At 39.2% G+C, this 21,370-nt stretch overlaps 2 protein-coding genes across 2 annotated transcripts in view; one reads left to right on the plus strand and one right to left on the minus strand.

The window, feature by feature from the left end:
* baiap2l2a (BAR/IMD domain containing adaptor protein 2 like 2a) overlaps positions 1 to 4,888 on the plus strand; it is a 24,384-nt gene extending 19,496 nt beyond the window's left edge. The window contains exons 13-15 of the mRNA XM_078797507.1: positions 1,744 to 1,918; positions 3,682 to 3,722; positions 3,852 to 4,888. Coding sequence (XP_078653633.1) covers positions 1,744 to 1,918; positions 3,682 to 3,722; positions 3,852 to 3,933 — 298 coding nt within the window. The 3' untranslated portion in view covers positions 3,934 to 4,888. The remainder of the gene's footprint in view (positions 1 to 1,743; positions 1,919 to 3,681; positions 3,723 to 3,851) is intronic.
* Positions 4,889 to 5,670: 782 nt separating this feature from the next.
* Positions 5,671 to 21,370, minus strand: part of LOC131103455 (parvalbumin-7) — a 40,037-nt gene continuing 24,337 nt past the window's right edge. Inside the window, exons 3-6 of the mRNA XM_058049751.2 lie at positions 8,334 to 8,399; positions 7,671 to 7,803; positions 7,477 to 7,586; positions 5,671 to 5,793 (exon numbers count right to left, since the gene is read on the minus strand). Coding sequence (XP_057905734.2) covers positions 5,768 to 5,793; positions 7,477 to 7,586; positions 7,671 to 7,803; positions 8,334 to 8,394 — 330 coding nt within the window. The 5' untranslated portion in view covers positions 8,395 to 8,399 and the 3' untranslated portion in view covers positions 5,671 to 5,767. The remainder of the gene's footprint in view (positions 5,794 to 7,476; positions 7,587 to 7,670; positions 7,804 to 8,333; positions 8,400 to 21,370) is intronic.

Genomic DNA, 21,370 nt, shown 5'->3' on the forward strand with positions numbered 1-21,370 from the left:
AAACAACACGGTCTTTGCATTGAAATGTTTCCACTTAGAATTCATGTTAGGCGCTTTCTCATCTGCGGGGAACTTCAGCCTCATTAGCCTCAAACGAGACTCTTTGTTCAATCACTGGGAGAGTTTGAGTCTCTGATATATCAGCTCTGATCTGTCCGTGTCAATCAGGTACAAGTTGAAACACGGTCGGACAGAAAACTACTTTGACTTGCTGGTAGTGTTTGAAGATAACGAGGGGTGTCGTTTTCTTCTCAGGGGATCTTCTCCGGGAAGCTTGGTGCATTTCTCCGAATATTGTAATCTCTATCCACACCCGTGGATACTTCTTTAAAGGTTCTCTAATTGGGCCACGTTCCGCAGGCTATTCTTACTGGTTTTACTGGACCGATAATCAGGCCCGGAATAGTGACATGAACCATTTTAGATATTAGGGTGACCCAGTGCTGTGAGGAACGTTACCGTTCAGTCGCAGTAGGGCACCCGTCACGGTTAAATACCCGGGTTTTGTACCTGTAAGTGTAACCCGTGTGGTTCAGCTAGCACGAGTGTTGTGACGTTCACGAACGAAGCGATTCTTTTGAATCAGATTCAAACTCATATTGGTTAGATACATCTAAATTCTTTCCTTTCAGTTATTATTTTTCCAAGATTTCCAAGTTAAGACCAGGCTGGCTTCTTAAAAATTAATAAATATAAAACTGAGCCAAATGAGACAGTTTTTTTTGAACGGCTCTTCAAGATCCGGCTCCCCTCAAAGAGCCAAAAATCCCATCTCAAGCCAGCACCGTGTTTCATAGAATACGAGTTAAGGAACGTAACAAGAGAAAGGAAGTCCACGTTATTGTTATTGTGGTAGACCAAGTGTCGAAACCAACCCAAAGAACTAAAACATCGACTTGTAGTTCGTCGCTTCATAACATTTGGACGTGCAAGCTTCATTCCGGAATGAAGTGCTGTGGTGACGCATGTTGGACACCCTTCTGCTAAGCCAGTAAAAGCTCATTTCGCACCTAAAATATTGATCTGTTCATCAGCTGTTTCATACATTCATGTGCTGGAGCCTATCCCAGCTGTCTTCAGACGAGAGGCGGGGTACAACCCGGACTGGTGGCCAGCCAATCACAGGGCACATATAGACAAACAACCATTCACACTCACACATATATATTATATAGATGAGATAGAAACAGTGAGACAAGAGAACAGTAGTCATTTCAGCACCATGGACAGCGTCCATGAGCCTGCCTCTGGTGGCTCAATAATGACTGGGTGCGTATATATTTACCACCAGTAGAGGGCGCCAAATTAACTACTAATTCATTTGCAATGGGGAAACTCATTCATTCATTTAATTGGCGACTCCAAATTGTCCATAGGTATGAATGTGAGTGTGAATGGTTGTTTGTCTATATGTGCCCTGTGATTGGCTGGCCACCAGATAGGCTCCAGCACCCCCTTGCGACCATTGTGAGGATAAGTGGTAGAAAATGAATGAATCAATGTGTAAAGTGGTGTTATAGGGGTGTTATTTCAAGTCTAAAGGGCTCTAATTATGTCAAAAACAGTATTTAGAATTGCTCTAATAACAAATATTCCATTTAGAATTAGAAAATGAATGAATGAATGAACAATTTTTTTTTTTTTTTGCTTTTATGAGCGGTCATGAACCTTTCAAAGATCCACCTTAACAGGGAAAAGAGAACGCTGGAATCAAATAAACTAATCCTGGTGTGTATTTCTTAGCTCCAGTGTGCGGGGAAGAACCAACAGCAGCGTGAGTGGCCGCACGGACCCGCCGAGAAACAACACCGCGCCCCCACCCCCTCCACCACTACTACTGCCTCAGCCTCCCAATAAAAAGTCCGAGACGCAATCGGGCATATCTGACAAGAGGACGGAGTCTTATCCCGAAAAAAAGGTATCACAGTCTCACAGTGTTTATTGATCTGCTTGAATCAATCAATTCCTTCTTGTTGGCTTCACAAGCAGTATTACCACACTTTGCCTCGGGGCTTTGTCAGAAGAAGACCATGGTCGTCTCACATGGTTTTACTAGTCATTAGAAACAATTCATGAATGCCGTATCAGTCTGCTTATGGTAATGGTAATAATGGTAATGGTTTAATTTCATTTGAACATGCATCAGATTACAATTGAATGCATCCCATAATAAGTTCCCAGTTCCACATGTCCAAAAGGAGTAGGAAGAAGCAAAGCTTATTAAATCCTACCCCTCTATCTGATACTTTTACAATCAGTAACTTACATTTGTTCACTTCCTGCTTTCCATAATACAGTTTAAGGTATTTTTGTGTTTTTGTATTAATTTTTAAGATTTTTTTATGAAATCTTATGAATTTTTATTAATTCTTATGATTTTTTATTAATTTTTATTTTTATTTTATTTTAATTTTTTTCGTTTTAGTTTCAAATTTAGTTCTTCCCTGAGAATATGATGATGAAAGATGAGAATGACATACCAAATGGTCACCCCCCCCCCCCCAAAGAATGATACATTCGGAGACTAACAGAGTTATTTTTTTTTAAATAATGATATGCACATCAAGACCCTTGAACCTTATTGATGACTCTTGACTTTTATGAACTTAACAAACTTGGGAAAATCCATTTAGTTTGAAATGTGAATGTTGATATGTACTGTTTTTTTATTTATTTTTTTATTATTAGCAGTAAAGCGGGTAAAGTCGGAAATGTGCAATTTAAACATATTTTTAGATGATATATTAGATGAGAATTGTGCAATGTGCTGCTCTGTCCAGCAGGGGCAGTGTGACAAGGTGCTGTTCTCCATGTCACCTCATCCTTCTTTCTGGTGGATGCAGGGTGGAAGCTCCAGCTGTTGACATTGTATGATTGAGGAAGCTGTGTGTGTGTGTGTGTGTGTGTGTTGTTGGAGTCGTCTGCACACTGTTTACTGTTAGTATAGTACATTTTTTTAGTTTAAAACTAGCATATATACCGTATTTTCTGGACTATAAGTGGCACTTTTTTTTCCATAGGTTGGCTGTTCCTGCAACTTATACTCCAGAGTGACTTTTTTTTTTTTTTTTTTTTTTTGGGGCAAATATATGAAACATTACAGTGCATTTCTTACATCAATCAAAATATAAATTTCCATTATTTACATAGGTAGATCAGGTCGTTTAGTAAGAAGATGACACTTGTTAAAAGTTGCATCAAACTATGTATAAAAAAAATATCAAAAAGTTGTATTAAAGGACAACTTTTAGTACCAAAAGATGACTGTTTATGTTACATAAACACTGGACACCTTTTCTGTTTATTCTGTTTATTTTTTAATGTAGCTGAATAAGCATTGTGTTAGCATATCTTACACCTATTCAGCCTGTTCTATATTCTTTTATTATTGTTAGAATTTGCCTTTCAAGAGGACGTAATGTCTGTTTGGGTCAATTAGTAAAATAATTTACCCACAAAAAATGCAAATTATGTATGTTTTTTTTATACCTAATTATGCATTTTTGGCCTTGTGCGACTTATAGTCCAGAAAATACGGTAAATACGGTCGGCCATTGTGCATGCTTTGCAGTGTCCATCACTGTGGTGTGTCCTTGCCAGTTCTGCTGCCCCTTCAATGTGTGTGTGTGTGTGTGTGTGTGTGAGCTCCCCATTCACACCCTTCTCTTATGTTTTCGGCAGGGATCCCAACAACAGGCATCAAGACCTGAACTCTTTCCAAAGTAAGTCATCATTCCCGAAATATTCAGTGTTTCAGTCCTAAAATCCTTTATTTAAGGCCTGTTTAGACATTTATGTAACGCTAACTTTATCTTCTCTTCTTCATCTCTCTCTCTCTCTCTCTTTTAAAGGGGTACCAACCCATTTGCAACGGTGAAGTTGAAGCCGACGTCCACCAACGACAGGTCAGCGCCTCGTCTGTATTGCAAATGACGTGTGAAATAATTCACTTAGCCAAAGTGAAGTCGGGATGCTTAATTCATCTCTACTGTCGAGATACGGGACTCTGAATGCTTCACGTAACTTCATAACTGCAAGGTGTAAATAATGGGTAAGTGTTCTAATGCACACATGCAAATGACCAGTAGGGGGCAATAACACTTTAACACATTACAAAAAATTGCTTTTTTTTTAAATGATAAAATAAAAAAAATCATTTTTAAAAAGGGATGTTAGATATAAGATGGAGCTTTGTTTGTGTCCAGTGCCAAATTCTAGATGTATTCCATGACCTTTGCCCTCTGCTATGCACTTCTTCACCAGTCTAATGACCGATAACCGATTTTTCAAAAATATATCCGCTTTTTAAAAATGTTGATTTAAATGAAGTTTTTACACACCGAGAGATACTAAACACTGAAACTAATTAGGATTTAACAAATTATTGAGTTGTGATGACATCACTACTATCCGGAGAACCAGAGTAATAGAGGCTGATGAGCCACCTGGTGTGGCCCAGAAAGGTGCACCATATTCGGGTACGTTCTCCGAGTAGACGGAGGTCTCTGGAAAACCTTTTTTTTTTTACACTTTTCGAATGTCTCTTAAAACAATGAATGTTTTTTTTACAAGTGAGCTCATAGAGACGTTACGACAGGGCGCTGACGTCACGGGCAGGGGAAAAAAGGTGGGCTTGATTTGCTCACCATGACACAGTATTGGTAATCTTCCCTCATTGGAGCTTTCTTTTTAAAATAGAGCTATTTTTACTTAACGGATTTAACGGTATTACGTTATAACTTCTGATAATTATCCCGCACCCCTAACAATGACACATCTGGAAAATTGTTGAATATGATTGGATTTTACAAAGTGGAATATTTTCTGCTGTAATAATTCCATTATTGTTGTACATACAATGGAAGTCATCACCAATAATAAACGAGTCAGTACATACATAAAAATGGTGTTGGTTTTTACACTGAATATTATAAATCAAGACATTTTTGTGCTGGTTTTATTTGCTCAGGCAGTAAATCGGCCTACAAAAAAAAGAGATCCCGCATTGCCTGTTTGGGTCCTCCGCTGGGGATGCTTAACCCAAATTGAACCTCGGTGTGAATCCAATTGCGCTAATGGCTTCAAAGTACGCTTGTGTTAAATTAGCACAGCACCTCTGGTACATTTGATAATAATATAGTTTGTTTTTATGCATTGCTCTTCAAAGTGCACGGCTTTATGCGTTATGATCTTGCTGTCGAGATGTTTCAGGTCGGCTTGGGGAAAATTCAAAAAAAAGCAAAACATATAAAAAAATCCGTGAAGTGAGCAGAATAAAAGCGTCAAAGTGAGTCCAGGTTTTTTTCTTATCTTGATTTTATTTATTTGTATTCACAGCTTAACCGCTTTCTTCTTATGGCATGACAGTAATACATCATTACTGGATGGGGGAGATGAATAGAGCGATGATGGGAAACTCCAAAGCTAACCAAGGATAAATAAGAGGATGAAGCACAGAGGGAAATTAGGTTATCTCTCTTATAATCGCTTCACGTATCTACTTTGCTTTAAAAGGCAAGGTCTATTCCTGCAGGCATGTTTTATCTCTATACATAAGCGGAAACAAGAACAGTTTGTATAAAAAGGATAACATGGGAGGAATGAATGAATGGCTGGGGGGCCTTTTTAAGTGTTTGTGTTTGTGTATTGTTTGTCTATTTTGTTTGTGTGTGTGTGTGTGTGTGTGTGTGTGTGTGGAGGGTTGGGGGGGTGGGTTTTCAGGATGCGGCGATGCTCAGGAGGTGGTCTTCGAGTCGGTCAATCATGACTACTCTCTCACGAGGGCGGTGAACTCTAAAAGAGGGAACACACAAGTCATCAGGGCAGATTTGGAACACTTTCATTGTCCTCATAATGTTAAGTTTCTATTATGAATATTTATTATGAATATTTATATGTAATAATTATGAAAATATGCATGGGCCTTTCAAATGAAATCGCTATAACCTCAGCAAACTCTTTAAAAAAAAAATTTGTTAGAGGATTTTACAATACACACACTCACGTAGCACAATCAAAGTTGCGCAACACTTCCATATGACTCGATGAAAAACACAGAGTGATGTGCCATGTTTAGAGATAACATAGTAAAGTGTTGTCAGCGTAACTGCTTCTCACAGAGGCCTTTACAATACGGACACTCACGTAGCACAATCAGAGTCGCGCAACACTTCCATACGAGTCGATGAAAATTACTGGGTGATGTTCCATGTTTAGAGATAACATAGTTAAGTGTTGTCAGCGTAACTGCTTCTCACAGAGGCCTTTACAATACGGACACTCACGTAGCACAATCAGAGTCGCGCAAAACTTCCATATGAGTCGATGAAAATTACTGGGTGATGTTCCATGTTTAGAGATAACATAGTAAAGTGTTGTCAGCGTAACTGCTTCTCACAGAGGCCTTTACAATACGGACACTCACGTAGCACAATCAGAGTCGCGCAAAACTTCCATATGAGTCGATGAAAATTACTGGGTGATGTTCCATGTTTAGAGATAACATAGTTAAGTGTTGTCAGCGTAACTGCTTCTCACAGAGGCCTTTACAATACGGACACTCACGTAGCACAATCAGAGTCGCGCAACACTTCCATATGACTCGATGAAAAATACAGAGTCATGTTACATGTTTAGAGATAACATAGTTAAGTGTTGTCAGCGTAACTGCTTCTCAGAGAGAACTTTACAATACGGACACTCACGTAGCACAATCAGAGTTGCACAACACTGGCATATGACTCAAGGGAAAATTACTGGGTGATGTTACATGTCTAGAGATAACATAGTTAAGTGTTGTCAGTGTAATTGCTTCTCATAGAGGCCGTTACAATAGGGACACTCACGTAGCACAATCAGAGTTGCGCAACACTTCCATATGACTCGATGAAAAATACAGAGTGATGTTACATGTTTAGAGATAACATAGTTAAGTGTTGTCAGTGTAAGTGCTTCTCATAGAGAACTTTACAATACGGACACTCACGTAGCACAATCAGAGTTGCGCAACACTTCCATATGACTCGATGAAAAATACAGAGTGATGTTACATGTTTAGAGATAACATAGTTAAGTGTTGTCAGTGTAAGTGCTTCTCATAGAGAACTTTACAATACAGACACTCACGTAGCACAATCAGAGTTACGCAAAACTTCCATATGACTCAATGAAAAATATAGAGTGATGTTACATGTTTAAAGATAACATAGTTAAGCATGTAATTGCTCCTCATAGAGGCTTTTACAATACAGACACTCACATAGCACAATCAGAGTTACGCAAAACTTCCATACAACTCAATGAAAAATACAGAGTGATGTTGCATGTTTAGAGATAACATAGTTAAATGCGTAATTGCTCCTCATCGAGGATTTTACAATACGGACACTCACATAGCACAATCTGAGTTGTGCAACACTTATGATAGATATGACTCATGGAAAATTGCTATCATAATTTGTGTTGAATGTTGTTTACCATCAACTCCAATCTTGCCGTCCCCGTCCTTGTCGGCTGCGTGTAAAAATGTTTTGGTTTCCTTATCTGTCAGGTCTCTGCCGTCTTTGGCAAACCCCTTCAGGACAAACCTAGCCAGAAGAACACATGCGGGGTTACTGCGGTGTTACGCTATTTGCGGTCCCTACTGAGTTCGCCGTTCATGCTTCCCTTACTTGAGCTCCTCCTCTTCTATATAGCCACTGTTGTCAGCATCCATCACCTTGAAGACCTTCTTCACATCCTCAGAAGACTTGTTCTTCAGGCCTATCATCTCGAAAAACTTCTTATGGTCGAAAGAGTCAGCCACTGGCACAGACAGAACATATATTACAGTATATTAATCATCACTATATATGTAGTTTGAGTTTGCTAGAATAAATGATGAATTATGAGTATTATTGTATTAAATTGCGTATTTATATTATTAAGAATAATAGAAGACATAGTACATTTTTAATAATTTAATTTTATAATTTTATTATTAATTTTATTATTTTATTTTTATTTGGAATATGATTGTAGAACATGACACAGAAAATATGTATTTTTATTTTATAATTTTATTATTTTTTATTAATCAATTTTTATTTGTATCAATTACTTAATTTACATAACTAATTAATTTTTTTATTAATAATTTTATTATTTTTCTCTACATAATTTCCAGTGCTGGTGGCACGGTGGTCGAGTGGTTAGCGCACAGACCTCACAGCTAGGAGACCAGGGTTCAATTCCAAAGAATGGAAAAAAGCATTACACAATATGAAATAAAAGAATACACGTCTTGGTATACTCTAATCAGTAAAATGTCTCTGTTTTCCTATGTTTTGTCTTACCTGCGAATGCATCTAGTGCTTTCTTGATGTCATCGCCATTGAGGATGCTGGTCATCGCCATTTTGGCTGTTGGGAAAAAGAGAAAGAAGGAAGTGAGGTTAAAATTAAGGTCAACAAGATTCCCGTACCGTATTACACCGATGACACTGTAGAATCGGACGCAGAGGAAGGATACTGGGGCCCGGAGGGTTTGAGGAAGTGGTTTTTTTGGAGTAAAAAGTATGAACGAGTCAAGGGAGAAGGCGCAGATGGCAGCCAACACGGTATATATAACATTTTATTTGTGCCGTATCATGGAGATGTTACAGACGAAAGCAGGACTGGGAGGGTGTGGGGGGTGTGGGGGGTGGGGGGATGGGGACCGGAGGCCAAGTCAGCGGGGATTTAACAGACCATCTGAGTCTTCAGCTGTCTCCGAAATACCAAATGTGTCTTCGCTTCCCCCAGTCCTGAATGTTCTTTACTACTCCCAGTGAAAGGTGAGCGCCGCCCATGTGACTCAACCTGATTGGCTCTTATGAAGTTGCCACCCATCCTTGACTGACAGACGCCCTCGTCTCCTTAATAAGCTTCAACAACAAAGCTTCCAATAGAAGTAAAACTACACTCTCACGCTTTTCCTCCATTTTGGACACAAAATCAATAACCTGGAGTGGAATTGGAAGAAAAAAAACATAGGACAGAACGTGGTTGTATGCTCTGTATGTTTTATTAATGATGTTGGACGATAAACAGTCAAATTATGCTACAGTCATAATATACCTCATTCATAATTTGAATGTTGAATATGTTTTTTAACATTATTAGATCCCTCTAGACATGAAATAATCACATTTACAATCATATTAGCCAATATAGGAGACATAACTCTTTCATCATTCATTCATTTTCTAATTCCTGATTTAGAAATGGAATATTTGTTATTAGAGCAATTTTAAATACTGTTTTTGACATAATTAGAGCCCTTTAGGCTTGAAATAACACCCCTATAACGCATTCATTCATTCATTTTCTACAGCTTATCCTCACAAGGGTCGCCTGAGGGATGCTGGAGCCTATCCCAGCCGTCTTCGGTGCGAGAGGCGGGGGTACACCCTGGACTGGTTGCCAGCCAATCACAGGGCACATATAGACAAACAACCATTCACACTCACATTCATACCTATGGACAATTTGGAGTCGCTAATTAACCTAGCATGTTTTTTTAGGTTAATTAGCGACTCCAAATTGTCCATAGGTATGAATGTGAGTGTGAATGGTTGTTTGTCTATATGTGCACTGTGATTGGTTGGCCACCCAGTCATTATTGAGCCACCAGAGGCAGGCTCAGGGTAGTGGGCACTGTCCATAGTGCTGAAAGGACTACTCTTGTTCTCTTGTCTCACTGTTTCTATCTCATCTATATAATATCTGTGTGAGTGTGAATGGTTGTTTGTCTATATGTGCCCTGTGATTGGCTGGCCACCAGTCCAGGGTGTACCAAAGACAGCTGGGATAGGCTCCAGCACCCCCACGCGACCCTCGTGAGGAAAAGCGGTAGAAAATGAATGAATAAATGAAAACCGAGGAAAGTCGATGTGGAACATGGCATCAGGGACGATTGTAAATTCAGCATTGGAATTAACTGTTGTGGCTGTAGGCAACCTCCTGATGTAGTTTCTAATGAACACAAAATGGCGCTTTAGCATTTCTGCTTTTTAAGCTAGCCGCAGTGTTCGCTGCTGATGGCAATTCCAACATCGGTCCAGTTGCTGCCGTGTTTTGTTATTATCCTTTGCAATAAACGGGTCATGTGATCAAAGTCGGCTATGGTTGCCTTTCCCTTCGGGTTGTATATCCCCAGTGTTCAACTTCCATCCAACACTGCTCAGCATTTACGCTAATTAATCATCACATTCGGGGATCAAGGTGACCCCCATTTGAAGTGCTTTGTAGGCGTTCCCAGTTCCCAGCCGGTGATGTACGATCTTCCTCGGGAGTTGGAGCGTTATCAGTTTCAGTGACACAGACCCCCCCCCCTGCACGCACGGATCAATAGCGAACAGTACTTAACTTCTGCGGCCACACAGCCAATCTTTTATTATTACCAGCGCTAGCTCCTTTTGTCGACCTTTAGCACAAAGCCGTCCGTTGGGGAAAGAAGCAATTCACGGCCAAACGGAGAGGATAAGATTGATTTGCTGAGATACAGAAAGTCACTGTGCTCTCAGTGGAATTGGGTAAAGTCTATTGTTATTTGTTTGTGAAAGGAGTGCAGGAAGGTCTCGTACCGTCCCGGTAATCTGTTGGCTGTTTGGTGATTGGTTCAACTCCACGGGGTTTGTGTTACACTTGAGCTGGATGGCTGGGAATCAGATCGGGTCGACTCGATGCAATGGGTGGCATCAAAGTACCGCAGAGTAATTAATACTTCGCCACTTTTCACAAATATATGTAGTATTAAATCATGTTTTTTTTTTGTGGTTGACGACAATTGAGTGCATCCCATAATCAGTTCCCAGTTCCACATGTCCAAAAGGAGTAGGAAGAAGCAAAGCTTATTAAATCCTACCCCTCCATCTGGTACTTTTACAATCAGTAACTGTTACATTTGTTCACTTCCTGCTTTCTGAATATAATTTTAATTTATTTTTATTTAATAATTTTTTTTACTTAATTTTATTTTTTTTATTTGTTTTTTGTTCACATCCTGCTTTCTTAATATAATTTAATTTTATTTAATTTTATTTTTTCTTTGTTAAAATATTCTACATGATTTATCATTTGTTTAAAAATTCTATTGTATGTAAATATAATTGTTTATGTTCACGGAATAGGGAATCGAACCAGTTTTATCCCGGCAACAATTGTCTTTCTTGATAAATGAAAAATAAAAAATAAAAATTAATAAAATTAAAATAAATTAAAATTATATTAGGAAAGCAGGAAGTGAACAAATGTAACAGTTACTGATTGTAAAAGTACCAGATGGAGGGGTAGGATTTAATAAGCTTTGCTTCTTCCTACTCCTTTTGTAAACTTATTATGGGATGTATTCAATTGTAATCTGATGCATGTTCAAATGAAATTAAACCAATTAAACCATTTTTGATTTGTTTTGGTCTAAACCTGTGTGCATAAAAAAAAAAAATCTGATCCCGCTCATTCTTGTTTCCAAGCAACATTAACTCTTTCCAATGCCTTTGAAATGACAGTTGGGTAATTATAATATAATATAATATAATATACCCCTGTTCAAGTCCCAAATCTCTGTTATTAGTGGAGTGGAGTGGAGACAAAGACGAGCGAGATGTATCGGCAAAAGCTCGGTGTAACTTTAGCTCGACTTCATGTCCTTGCCCAGATATCACACACAAAAAAAAAACAAAAACAACAATCAATTCCCTTGTGCACTGTCCAAGTGGGTAGAAAGACTTGGATATTTGCATCATTGATCCACAAATGACCTTTAATAATTGAAGGTAATGAAAGCTATCGCTTGATGTCAACTGACATGCATGCACACACACAGTATGTAAGCCAGAGTGTGTGTTTTTTTTGGGGGGGGGGGGGGGGGGTGGAAGAGTGTATTGGATAAGAAGTGCAGCGGCCTGAGGACAGTGCAGCCGTTATCGCCGCTGTCCACTGTCTAATCCTTTGGCAGGTACAGGACGGGATAGCTTAACCACACACTTACAGCTTGGCAATCACAATATTGTGTGTGTGTTTATATGAGTTAATATTGATGCAGGGGCTGCACAACCATAAATGTAATGTTGTTATTATAAAACTCAATAAATATGACTTGGTTTTATGTATGTAGTAGCTTGTGAAGTCGGCAAAAATGAGACTTTTTATCCCCCTGATAACAAGCACATTATTGTGTATCAATGCTACAATGTCACCTTATCGCCTTCTAATTTAAAGGTGATTTATTCCACCATAAATTCAAGTAATGGACAAATTGCCGTTAATGTGACTCCATACATAAACTGGGGTTGGGTGCCATCACTGAAGGAAGACCTTTAGGGATATTCGGAATGATTATACTCGGTGTAGTAGAAGTTATTTATAGGTTTGTTCAACTTCATTTAGAGGTAAAAACAACATGAAAACCAGAGAGCTGTCTGTGCGTGAAAACAAGTAATTTAATAGAAGATGGAAAATGAAACAGAAGAATCGCACAGACATTGGTTATAGTCACTTAAAGTATTTGGGGTGAAAGTGTACTAGGAAACAGTAAAAAAAAAAAAAAAAACACAAAAAAACTGCATTTCAGCTTTGTGATATAAAAGAAATTATACTAAAATTACATTATTTATTATTTATATAAAATATATAATATATTATATTATTGTTATATATTATTTATATAATTTTTTTAAAATATTTTGACTTTATTCCTGTAAAAGTACAGCTGTTTTTTTTAATTTCTGCTGTTTTTCCCCCCCAACTATTTAATTTCAACTTTCAACTTGCAATTTTTTTTTCTAATAATTAAGTTTATTCCATATTATTTCGACTTTATTGATAAGTTTTTCCCCAACCTAATTTTCCAAAAAAATTACAATTATTTTATTCTTTTTTTTTTATTATTATTATTTTATTCTTTGCTTTTTTGTTTTTTGTACATTTTAAGTAATATATTAAAATGTTATCCATATGCTACCAAAATGCAATTTTTTTCTTGATTTTTTTTTTTTTACTTTTTTATTGTAAAAGTACCCATTTTCCCATTTTTACTGCTGTTGTTTTTTATAATTATATTTTTAGAAAAAAAAAATTTACATTTTTTTGGTCACCCCTGAGGTTACCAACATTTTGATGTCGCATTTAAAGACAAAACTTTGTGTTATCGGTTGCCGAACCTTATTGTTATTAATTATTACTATCAACATTTCATCTTTTGATCCTTATTTCCCATCGTTGTGGTCTTTGGAGGCGTTTTTGTTGTTGAACTGGAACCAGGAAGTTGCCAGGATCCTGTTGCTAACAGTGTACCCCCCCTCCCTCCCTTCCTCCCCCACCTGACACATTTGCATGTAACATTAGCAAACAAATTAAGGCTGCAAATGATTTTAATAACTCAGTGTAAGTCATAAATACTTTGTTATGACGAGTGAAATGAAATACGGCGTGTGTATCATTAGCTGTAATCATAATAATGGAAGCCAGTGAATATTCATGCCGCCATACGAGCAGCACCTTTGCATCTATTTATTCTATTTATTAAACCTGCATTCATCCATAAATTCATGAATGAATTCTCAGGGGCAAAGCAACAAGTTAGATTTTCATCAACGTTTTTTTTTTTGACAAAGTTTGGTTGCCCCGCAGCACAGCTGTTAGAGCGCACCCCAATCTCATTACGTGTAATTAAAAGGTGACCTTGAAATAAATCACAAGTAAGCCCCGAAGACGTCGTCGCCGCTTGCCGTTTTGCAAGCCAACCGCGGCTATCACAAAGTAATTACCTGGTTGAGATGTTGTCTTTGTATCTAAATGTGATCTCTTCCTACAGACGAGTCAATCCAGGGAGTTAAAATCATGGGTGCGCTTCTTTTATTTAGCTTCGTCTCCGGTATATTTACTCATCTATGGCTGCTTTTTAATAGCGACAAAGATTCATCGCCGTGTTATCTGACGGACGAAAATAGGCTACTTTGTTGCCGTGCATGTTGAATCTTGCTGTAGTTTGAATTATCGCTAATATATTTTATGTCGTTAGCTTCAACTACGGTATATTTACTCATCTATCGCTGCTTTTAATAGCGATTTTGTGATCAAAATACATTAAGAACACAGGTGGACTAATGCAGTGTATTAATAACGCCATAACACCATGCTAGCTCCATGTTAGCTGCATGTTAGCGCCATGCTAGCGTCATGTCAGCTCCATGTCAGCTCCATGTTAGCGCCATGTTAGCGCCTTGTTAGCTCATGTTAGCTCCATGTTAGCTCCATGTTAGCTCCATTCTAGCGTCATGTTAGCGCCATGTTAGCGCCATGTTAGCTCCATGTTAGCGCCATGTTAGCTCCATGTTAGCTCCATGTCAGCGCCTTGTTTGCTCCATGTTAGCTCCATGTTAGCACCATGTTAGCATCATGTTAGCCTCATGTTAGCGCCATGTTAGCTCCATGTTAGCGCCATGTTAGCTCCATGTAAGCGCCATGTTAGATCCATGTTAGCACCATGTTAGCGCCATGTTAGTGCCATGTTAGCTCCATGTTAGCTCCATGTTAGCGCCATGTTAGCGCCATGTTAGCGCCATGTTAGCGCCATGTTAGCGCCATGTTAGCGCCATGTTAGCTCCATGTTAGCTCCATGTTAGCTCCATGTTAGCTCCATGTTAGCGCCATGTTAGCGCCATGTTAGCGCCATGTTAGCGCCATGTTAGCGCCATGTTAGCGCCATGTTAGCTCCATGTTAGCTCCATGTTAGCTCCATGTTAGCGCCATGTTAGCTCCATGTTAGCGCCATGTTAGCTCCATGTTAGCTCCATGTTAGCGCCATGTTAGCGCCATGTTAGCGCCATGTTAGCGCCATGTTAGCGCCATGTTAGCTCCATGTTAGCTCCATGTTAGCGCCATGTTAGCTCCATGTTAGCGCCATGTTAGCTCCATGTTAGCGCCATGTTAGCGCCATGTTAGCTCCATGTTAGCGCCATGTTAGCGCCATGTTAGCTCCATGTTAGCGCCATGTTAGCGCCATGTTAGCTCCATGTTAGCGCCATGTTAGCTCCATGTTAGCGGCATGTTAGCTCCATGTTAGCTCCATGTTAGCGCCATGTTAGCGCCATGTTAGCGCCATGTTAGCGCCATGTTAGCTCCATGTCAGGGTCATGTCAGCGTCATGTCGGCGCCATGTCGGCGCCATGTCGGCGCCATGTCGGCGCCATGTCGGCGTCATGTCTGCGCCATGTTAGCGCCATGTTAGCGCCATGTTAGCACCATATTAGCGCCATGTCAGCACATGCAGGCTCCATGCTAGTGTCATGTTAGCACCATGTTAGCTCCATGTTAGCGCCATGTTAGAGCCATGTCAGCGCCATGTTAGCTCCATGTTAGCTCCATGTTAGCACCATGTTAGCGCCATTTAAACACAACTTAATAGACGTTTGAATACAGGTAAGAATTTCAAATGTGGAAGATTAGCTTAAGAAACAGGGTTAGCATTATCCTCATAAGCATCAAACATAAGACGCCACCAGCGTCAGTCACTCTTGCATTGTTATGCCCATCCTTGTCTCGCCCTTCCCTTCTGCCTCCTTCCGTCCGTTCGATTTCTCCACCTAATTTTCTCACCCCGCCCACCCAGGGGACCTACCTCTCTCTGTCCTCTAATCCCCCAGTGAGATGATTAACCCCCCCACCCCCCCACCCCCCCCCAGCTGCCACCGCTCTCTTTTTTTTAACAGCCTTTGTCAGTCTCATTTCTTTGGACTTTTAATTGTCACTTTCTCTTTTCATTTAACGATTGCCTGAATGTGTTTAGCATCTCGGGTGACATATTAAATCCGCCTTGTGTGTTTTCTCTCTCTTCTGCTTCCATCCATTAGCGCTGCTGCTTATCACGCATACTTGCAATTTATTGCCGCTAATTAACTTCATATGCATTCCTTGGGAGATGCGGATGACAAAACACTATTTTACTCTTCTTCTTCTTCTTCTTCTTCCCGCTTACGACATCCTCAAGTCATTCCCTTTAGTGTGTAACCTGTTGAATCTCACAATAAAGGTGAAAGGTCATTTCCTTATCTTTTTTTCTTGTTGTTCTATCAAAGCAGCATAGACTAACCTTTAGTTCTAAAGGCCATTTTAAAAGCTGTGTGCATGTCGGGAATTTTTAGACATAGCAGCGAGTAGACAACCACAATGTATCCCACTCGGCAGCCTCTATTACCTCGGAGACTAAATCAGGGGTGTCCGAAGTCAGGACCATTTTTGTTCTCATGAGATATTCGATACAGTGTTACATTATTTGCTTAGTCAGCTCAATGGGTACATTTATTTATTCATTTTCTACCGCTTTTTCCTCACAAGGGTCGCTGGGGTGCTGGAGCCTATCCCAGCTGTCTTTGGGGCGAGAGGCGGGGTACACCCTGGACTGGTGGCCAGCCAATCACAGGGCACATATAGACAAACAACCATTCACACTCACATTCATACCTATGGACAATTTGGTGTTGCTAATTAACCTAGCATGTTTTTGGAATGTGGGAGGAAAACCGGAGTACCCGGAGAAAACCCACGCATGCACGTGGAGAACATGCAAACTCCACACAGAGATGGCCGAGGATGGAATTGAACCCCTTTACTCCTAGCTGTGAGGCCTGCGCGTTAACGTTTATGACCTTCCAAATGGACTTTTTAACATTAGAGCCCTCCTGACATGAAATAGCATCCCTATAGTCACCTTTACACTTCTATGACCAAATATAGTAACATTACCGACACCTTTACATTACCCGGAGAACATGCAAACTCCACACAGAGATGGCCGAGGGTGGAATTGAACCCTGATCCCCTCGCTGTGAGGTCTGTGCGCTAACCACTCGACCTTTTTTTTAATTTTACTTAATTTTATTAATTTTTATTAATTTATTTTATTTAATTTTTGTTTATCAAGAAAGAGAATTGTTGCCGGGATAAAACTGTTACCTCAGTTCAAATTATAAATGCTGGTGCATTATTATTTTTTTTTATTGGTTCGATTCCCTATTCCATAAACATAAATAATTATATTTACATACAATAGAATTTTTAAACAAATGATAAATCATGTAGAATATTTTAACAAAGAAAAATAAAATTAAATAAAATTAAATTATATTAAGAAAGCAGGATGTGAACAAAAAACAAATAAAAAAAATTAAAATTAAGTAAAAAAAATATTAAATAAAATTAAATTAAAATGATATTATATTAAAAAATTAAAATTATTATTAAAATTATATTATTGGTTCGATTCCCTATTCCGTAAACATAAATAATTATATTTACATACAATAGAATTTTTTTAACAAATGATAAATCATGTAGAATATTTTAACAAAATTATGAATGGTTTTATTTGATTTGATTTATCAGTAACTGTTACATTTGTTCACTTCCTGCTTTCCATAATAATTTTTTTTTTTTTTTTTTTAAATAATGTACCTCGTACCGAAGGTGTGTGATGCCCTCCTTAGACAACGCTTCCTGTAGATGTCCCCAATGGCAGGAAGTGAGTCCTCCGCAATGCGTACTTTTTTTTTGCAAAATGGAATCAAACGCAATAATGCCGACCGACATGTTTGCCATATTACCTTGACTCCATATTGTTCTTGTGACACATTCATACAAATGTATCAGAAAAGCCACCAGGGACCCTGAAGTGTCCCTCTTTGTTTCTCTCTGACAAGGCGACAGGAAGATGACGTAGTGACAGGCGATGATGATGATGATGATGATGATGATGATGATGATGATGATGATGATGAAAGACGGAGAATTAAAAGAAGAATGACAGAAAAGAGATTAAAAGCATCGCGAGTTGACGTGGAGGAGAAAAGTAGAAAGGCTGGAGATGCGCTTTGGGGCCCGGAGGTCAGTGTTAGATCCCTCCATGGAATGCTAGATGAGGCACTGGAGAGACCGGGGAACTGAAATTAGGGGGGGGGGGGCTGACAAATCTAAATAACCAATGAGATTTGCTGTTCATTAGACAAGGCAAACTATCACGGGAGATAAAAGCGAAAGACGAGGAAGCCTTTCATGGCTTGTCTCCATTTCCACATGAATGGCGCCATCACATACTTAATCAACACCATCGCTTTGTAGCTAAACAACATCCTAATTTCAGTCCCAGTCGTCCGAGCGTTTTGGCGATTGTTTCATGATGTCCGCGTCGCCATCAGCGGAAAAGGTTGTGCTTTGTGTGATTACCGATGTTACAAATACGGGTGTTGATTCGATGGTGCTGATTGGCATACTAATGCTGGGAGTCGCAGCCACGTCGGGCGGAAGCGTGCGCCCATTGTCTGCCGGGGGGGCTAGCTTAGCGGTCAAGCAATTTATCACAGCTGCTATTTTTAGTCGCACAAACAAGCGCGGAGGCGCGGTAGACATGTTTGCTAATTTCTTAACAATTGACTTCTTAATGTTTTTTTTTTCACGATGCAAATTACCGATTTTAGTTTGGTACGCTGGTTTTAATGGATGGATGTTAAATAGACTGGCTGATTGATGGGAATGCCGGCTCCTAATCCATCCGTATTATTAAGATACAATCTGGCAACTTTGACGGAATATTGATTTTTTTTGTGTGGAGTCATCTTACATTCGGTAAAGAGATTTAGCATCAGAGTCGGAGCTTTTTCGTCTAGGTGCAGCCCAACCGACTTGCATCAGCGATGCGCAGAGGCGACTCGGACCCGACAGATCTCCGGGGCCCAGACGTTGAGGTGTGGCGCACCTTTTTTTGAACACTTCACCTCCGCCTAAGGTAAGGACTAAAAATCAAATCATCGTCAACCAGCTTCCTCGTTCTAATGATATACCCAATTTTCTGGACTATAAGTCGCACAAGGCCAAAAACGCATAATTAGGTAGAAAAAAAACATAAGTCGGTGTCCGGCGACATCCGGCAACCCAACAATTTTTTTATATTATATATTTTCAAATTTTGCATCACTGCTCTTCATTTTGTAGCAGGTAAATAAATCGACACGATCATTCGCGACCATGTTTTGAAAGCCGTGATCAATAAGAACTTGTGGTGTAGCTGTGTTCGTTAGCAAAGAACTACAGAGTCAACCCCTGATGATGTCATAGATGGGCGACGGTGCGGGGAGACATTTAATTCTCGTTCCAGTTGAGAGCATGCTAACATGATGCTAACGTTCTGTGATAGAAATACACCGGAGTATAAGTCGCACAAGGCCAAAAATGCATAATTAGGTAGAAAAAAACATATATAAGTTGCACTGGAGTATAAGTCGCACAAGGCCAAAAATGCATAATTAGGTAGAAAAAAACATATATAAGTTGCACTGGAGTATAAGTCGCACAAGGCCAAAAATGCCAGAAAAAAACATATATAAGTCGCTCCAGAGTATAAGTCGCACAAGGCCAAAAATGCCAGAAAAAAACATATATAAGTCACTCCGGAGTATAAGTCGCACAAGGCCAAAAATGCATAATTAGGTAGAAAAAAACATATATAAGTCGCACTGGAGTATAAGTCATACAAGGCTAAAAATGCATAATTAGGTACAAAAAAACATATATAAGTCGCACCGGAGTATAAGTCGCACAAGGTCAAAAATGCATAATTAGGTAGAAAAAAACATACAAGTTGCACTGGAGTATAAGTCGCACAAGGCCAAAAATGCATAATTAGGTAGAAAAAAACATATATAAGTCGCACTGGAGTATAAGTCGCACAAGGCCAAAAATGCATAATTAGGTAGAAAAAAACATATATAAGTTGCACTGGAGTATAAGTCGCACAAGGCCAAAAATGCCAGAAAAAAACATATATAAGTCGCTCCGGAGTATAAGTCGCACAAGGCCAAAAATGCATAATTAGGTAGAAAAAAACATATATAAGTCTCACTGGAGTATAAGCTGCACAAGGTCAAAAATGCATAATTAGGTAGAAAAAAACATATATAAGTCGCACTGGAGTATAAGTCATACAGGGCTAAAAATGCATAATTAGGTAGAAAAAAAACATACATAAGTCGCACTGGAGTATAAGTCGCACAAGACCAAAAATGCATAATTAGGTAGAAAAAAAACATATATAAGTCGCACTGGAGTATAAGTCGCACAAGACCAAAAATGCATAATTAGGTAGAAAAAAAAACATATATAAGTCGCACTGGAGTATAAGTCGCATTTTTGCGGGTATTTTATTTTCCAAACTACTTGACCAAAACAGACATTACGTCCTCTTGGAACGCAAGTTCTAACAATAATAAAATAATCGATAACATGCTAATAAGGTGTAAGATATGCTAACACAGAAAAGCTGCCAGTGTTTATGTAAATAAACACTTTTTTCATTTATAAGTCGCTCTGGAGTATAAGTCGCAGGAACAGCCAACCTATGAAAAAAGTGCGACTTATATTTTGGAACGTATGTTATATTATTCTATTTTTTTTTTTTAAATATTTTTTTCTCTTTAAAATACCTGCCGCACAGTACATGAAATTTGACATGTATGAAATATTATGACTTGACTTGACACAGCTTTATGGTTGACGGTTTGGAGCCCTCGTCACGTCGCCGACAGGACGTTAAGTGGAGCAGCAACAACCTCAACATACGGTGTAAGTACTTACAACTGTATTTTTCTGGTACAATTGTACCTCGGAAATCCAGACATATTGATTGGCCCACACGAGAACGACGTCTTGACAGGACTTCCCATCGCCGATAGCATATTAAAATACGTGACCAGCATTCCTGACATGACCATCTTCGGTCTGATACCCCGATATTCCCGCATTAGCCGCAAGCCCTCCATGCATGTCCGTCAGTCAGACACCACCACGACGTGTTGTCGTTCTTTTATTAATCAGGTTGCCATGACCTCCAACCAAAGGCAGCACATTACAAATACATTAGAGCCATAACAAGGAAAGGAGGAATCACCTTGTTCGCTCCACTCCTGCCGATGTGCCCTTTATGCACACTTTATTCTTCACTGATTGCTTTATTAGCGCATATTAACCAGCTCAATGTGAGTGCGTCCGCCATGTTACATCTTCATGTCGTTTCGTATTTCATTCAAGGCCGGGGGAAGGATTCTTGTCTAGTGCGCAAGGAAGAAAGGAAGGGCCGATATCATCAATCAGTTAGATTAATTAAAATGAAATAAGGCTACCGTGTGTGTGTGTGTGTGTGTGTGTGTGTGTGTGTGCCACAGCGCTCTATTTGACAGTTTAATAGACAGATAAAACTAAGACGCCCTGCAGTAAAGATTATTATCATGACTATTTAATGGCTTTCAGGAGTGTCCACTTATTTCAATGTGTTTAGTGTGCAGTTCGGCGGTCGTGTGGTTAGC

Source organism: Doryrhamphus excisus, linkage group LG16 (genome assembly GCF_037039965.1).
Source record: "Doryrhamphus excisus strain RoL-2023G ecotype Guam linkage group LG16, RoL_Dexc_Guam_v1.1, whole genome shotgun sequence".
Lineage (NCBI taxonomy): Eukaryota > Metazoa > Chordata > Actinopteri > Syngnathiformes > Syngnathidae > Doryrhamphus > Doryrhamphus excisus.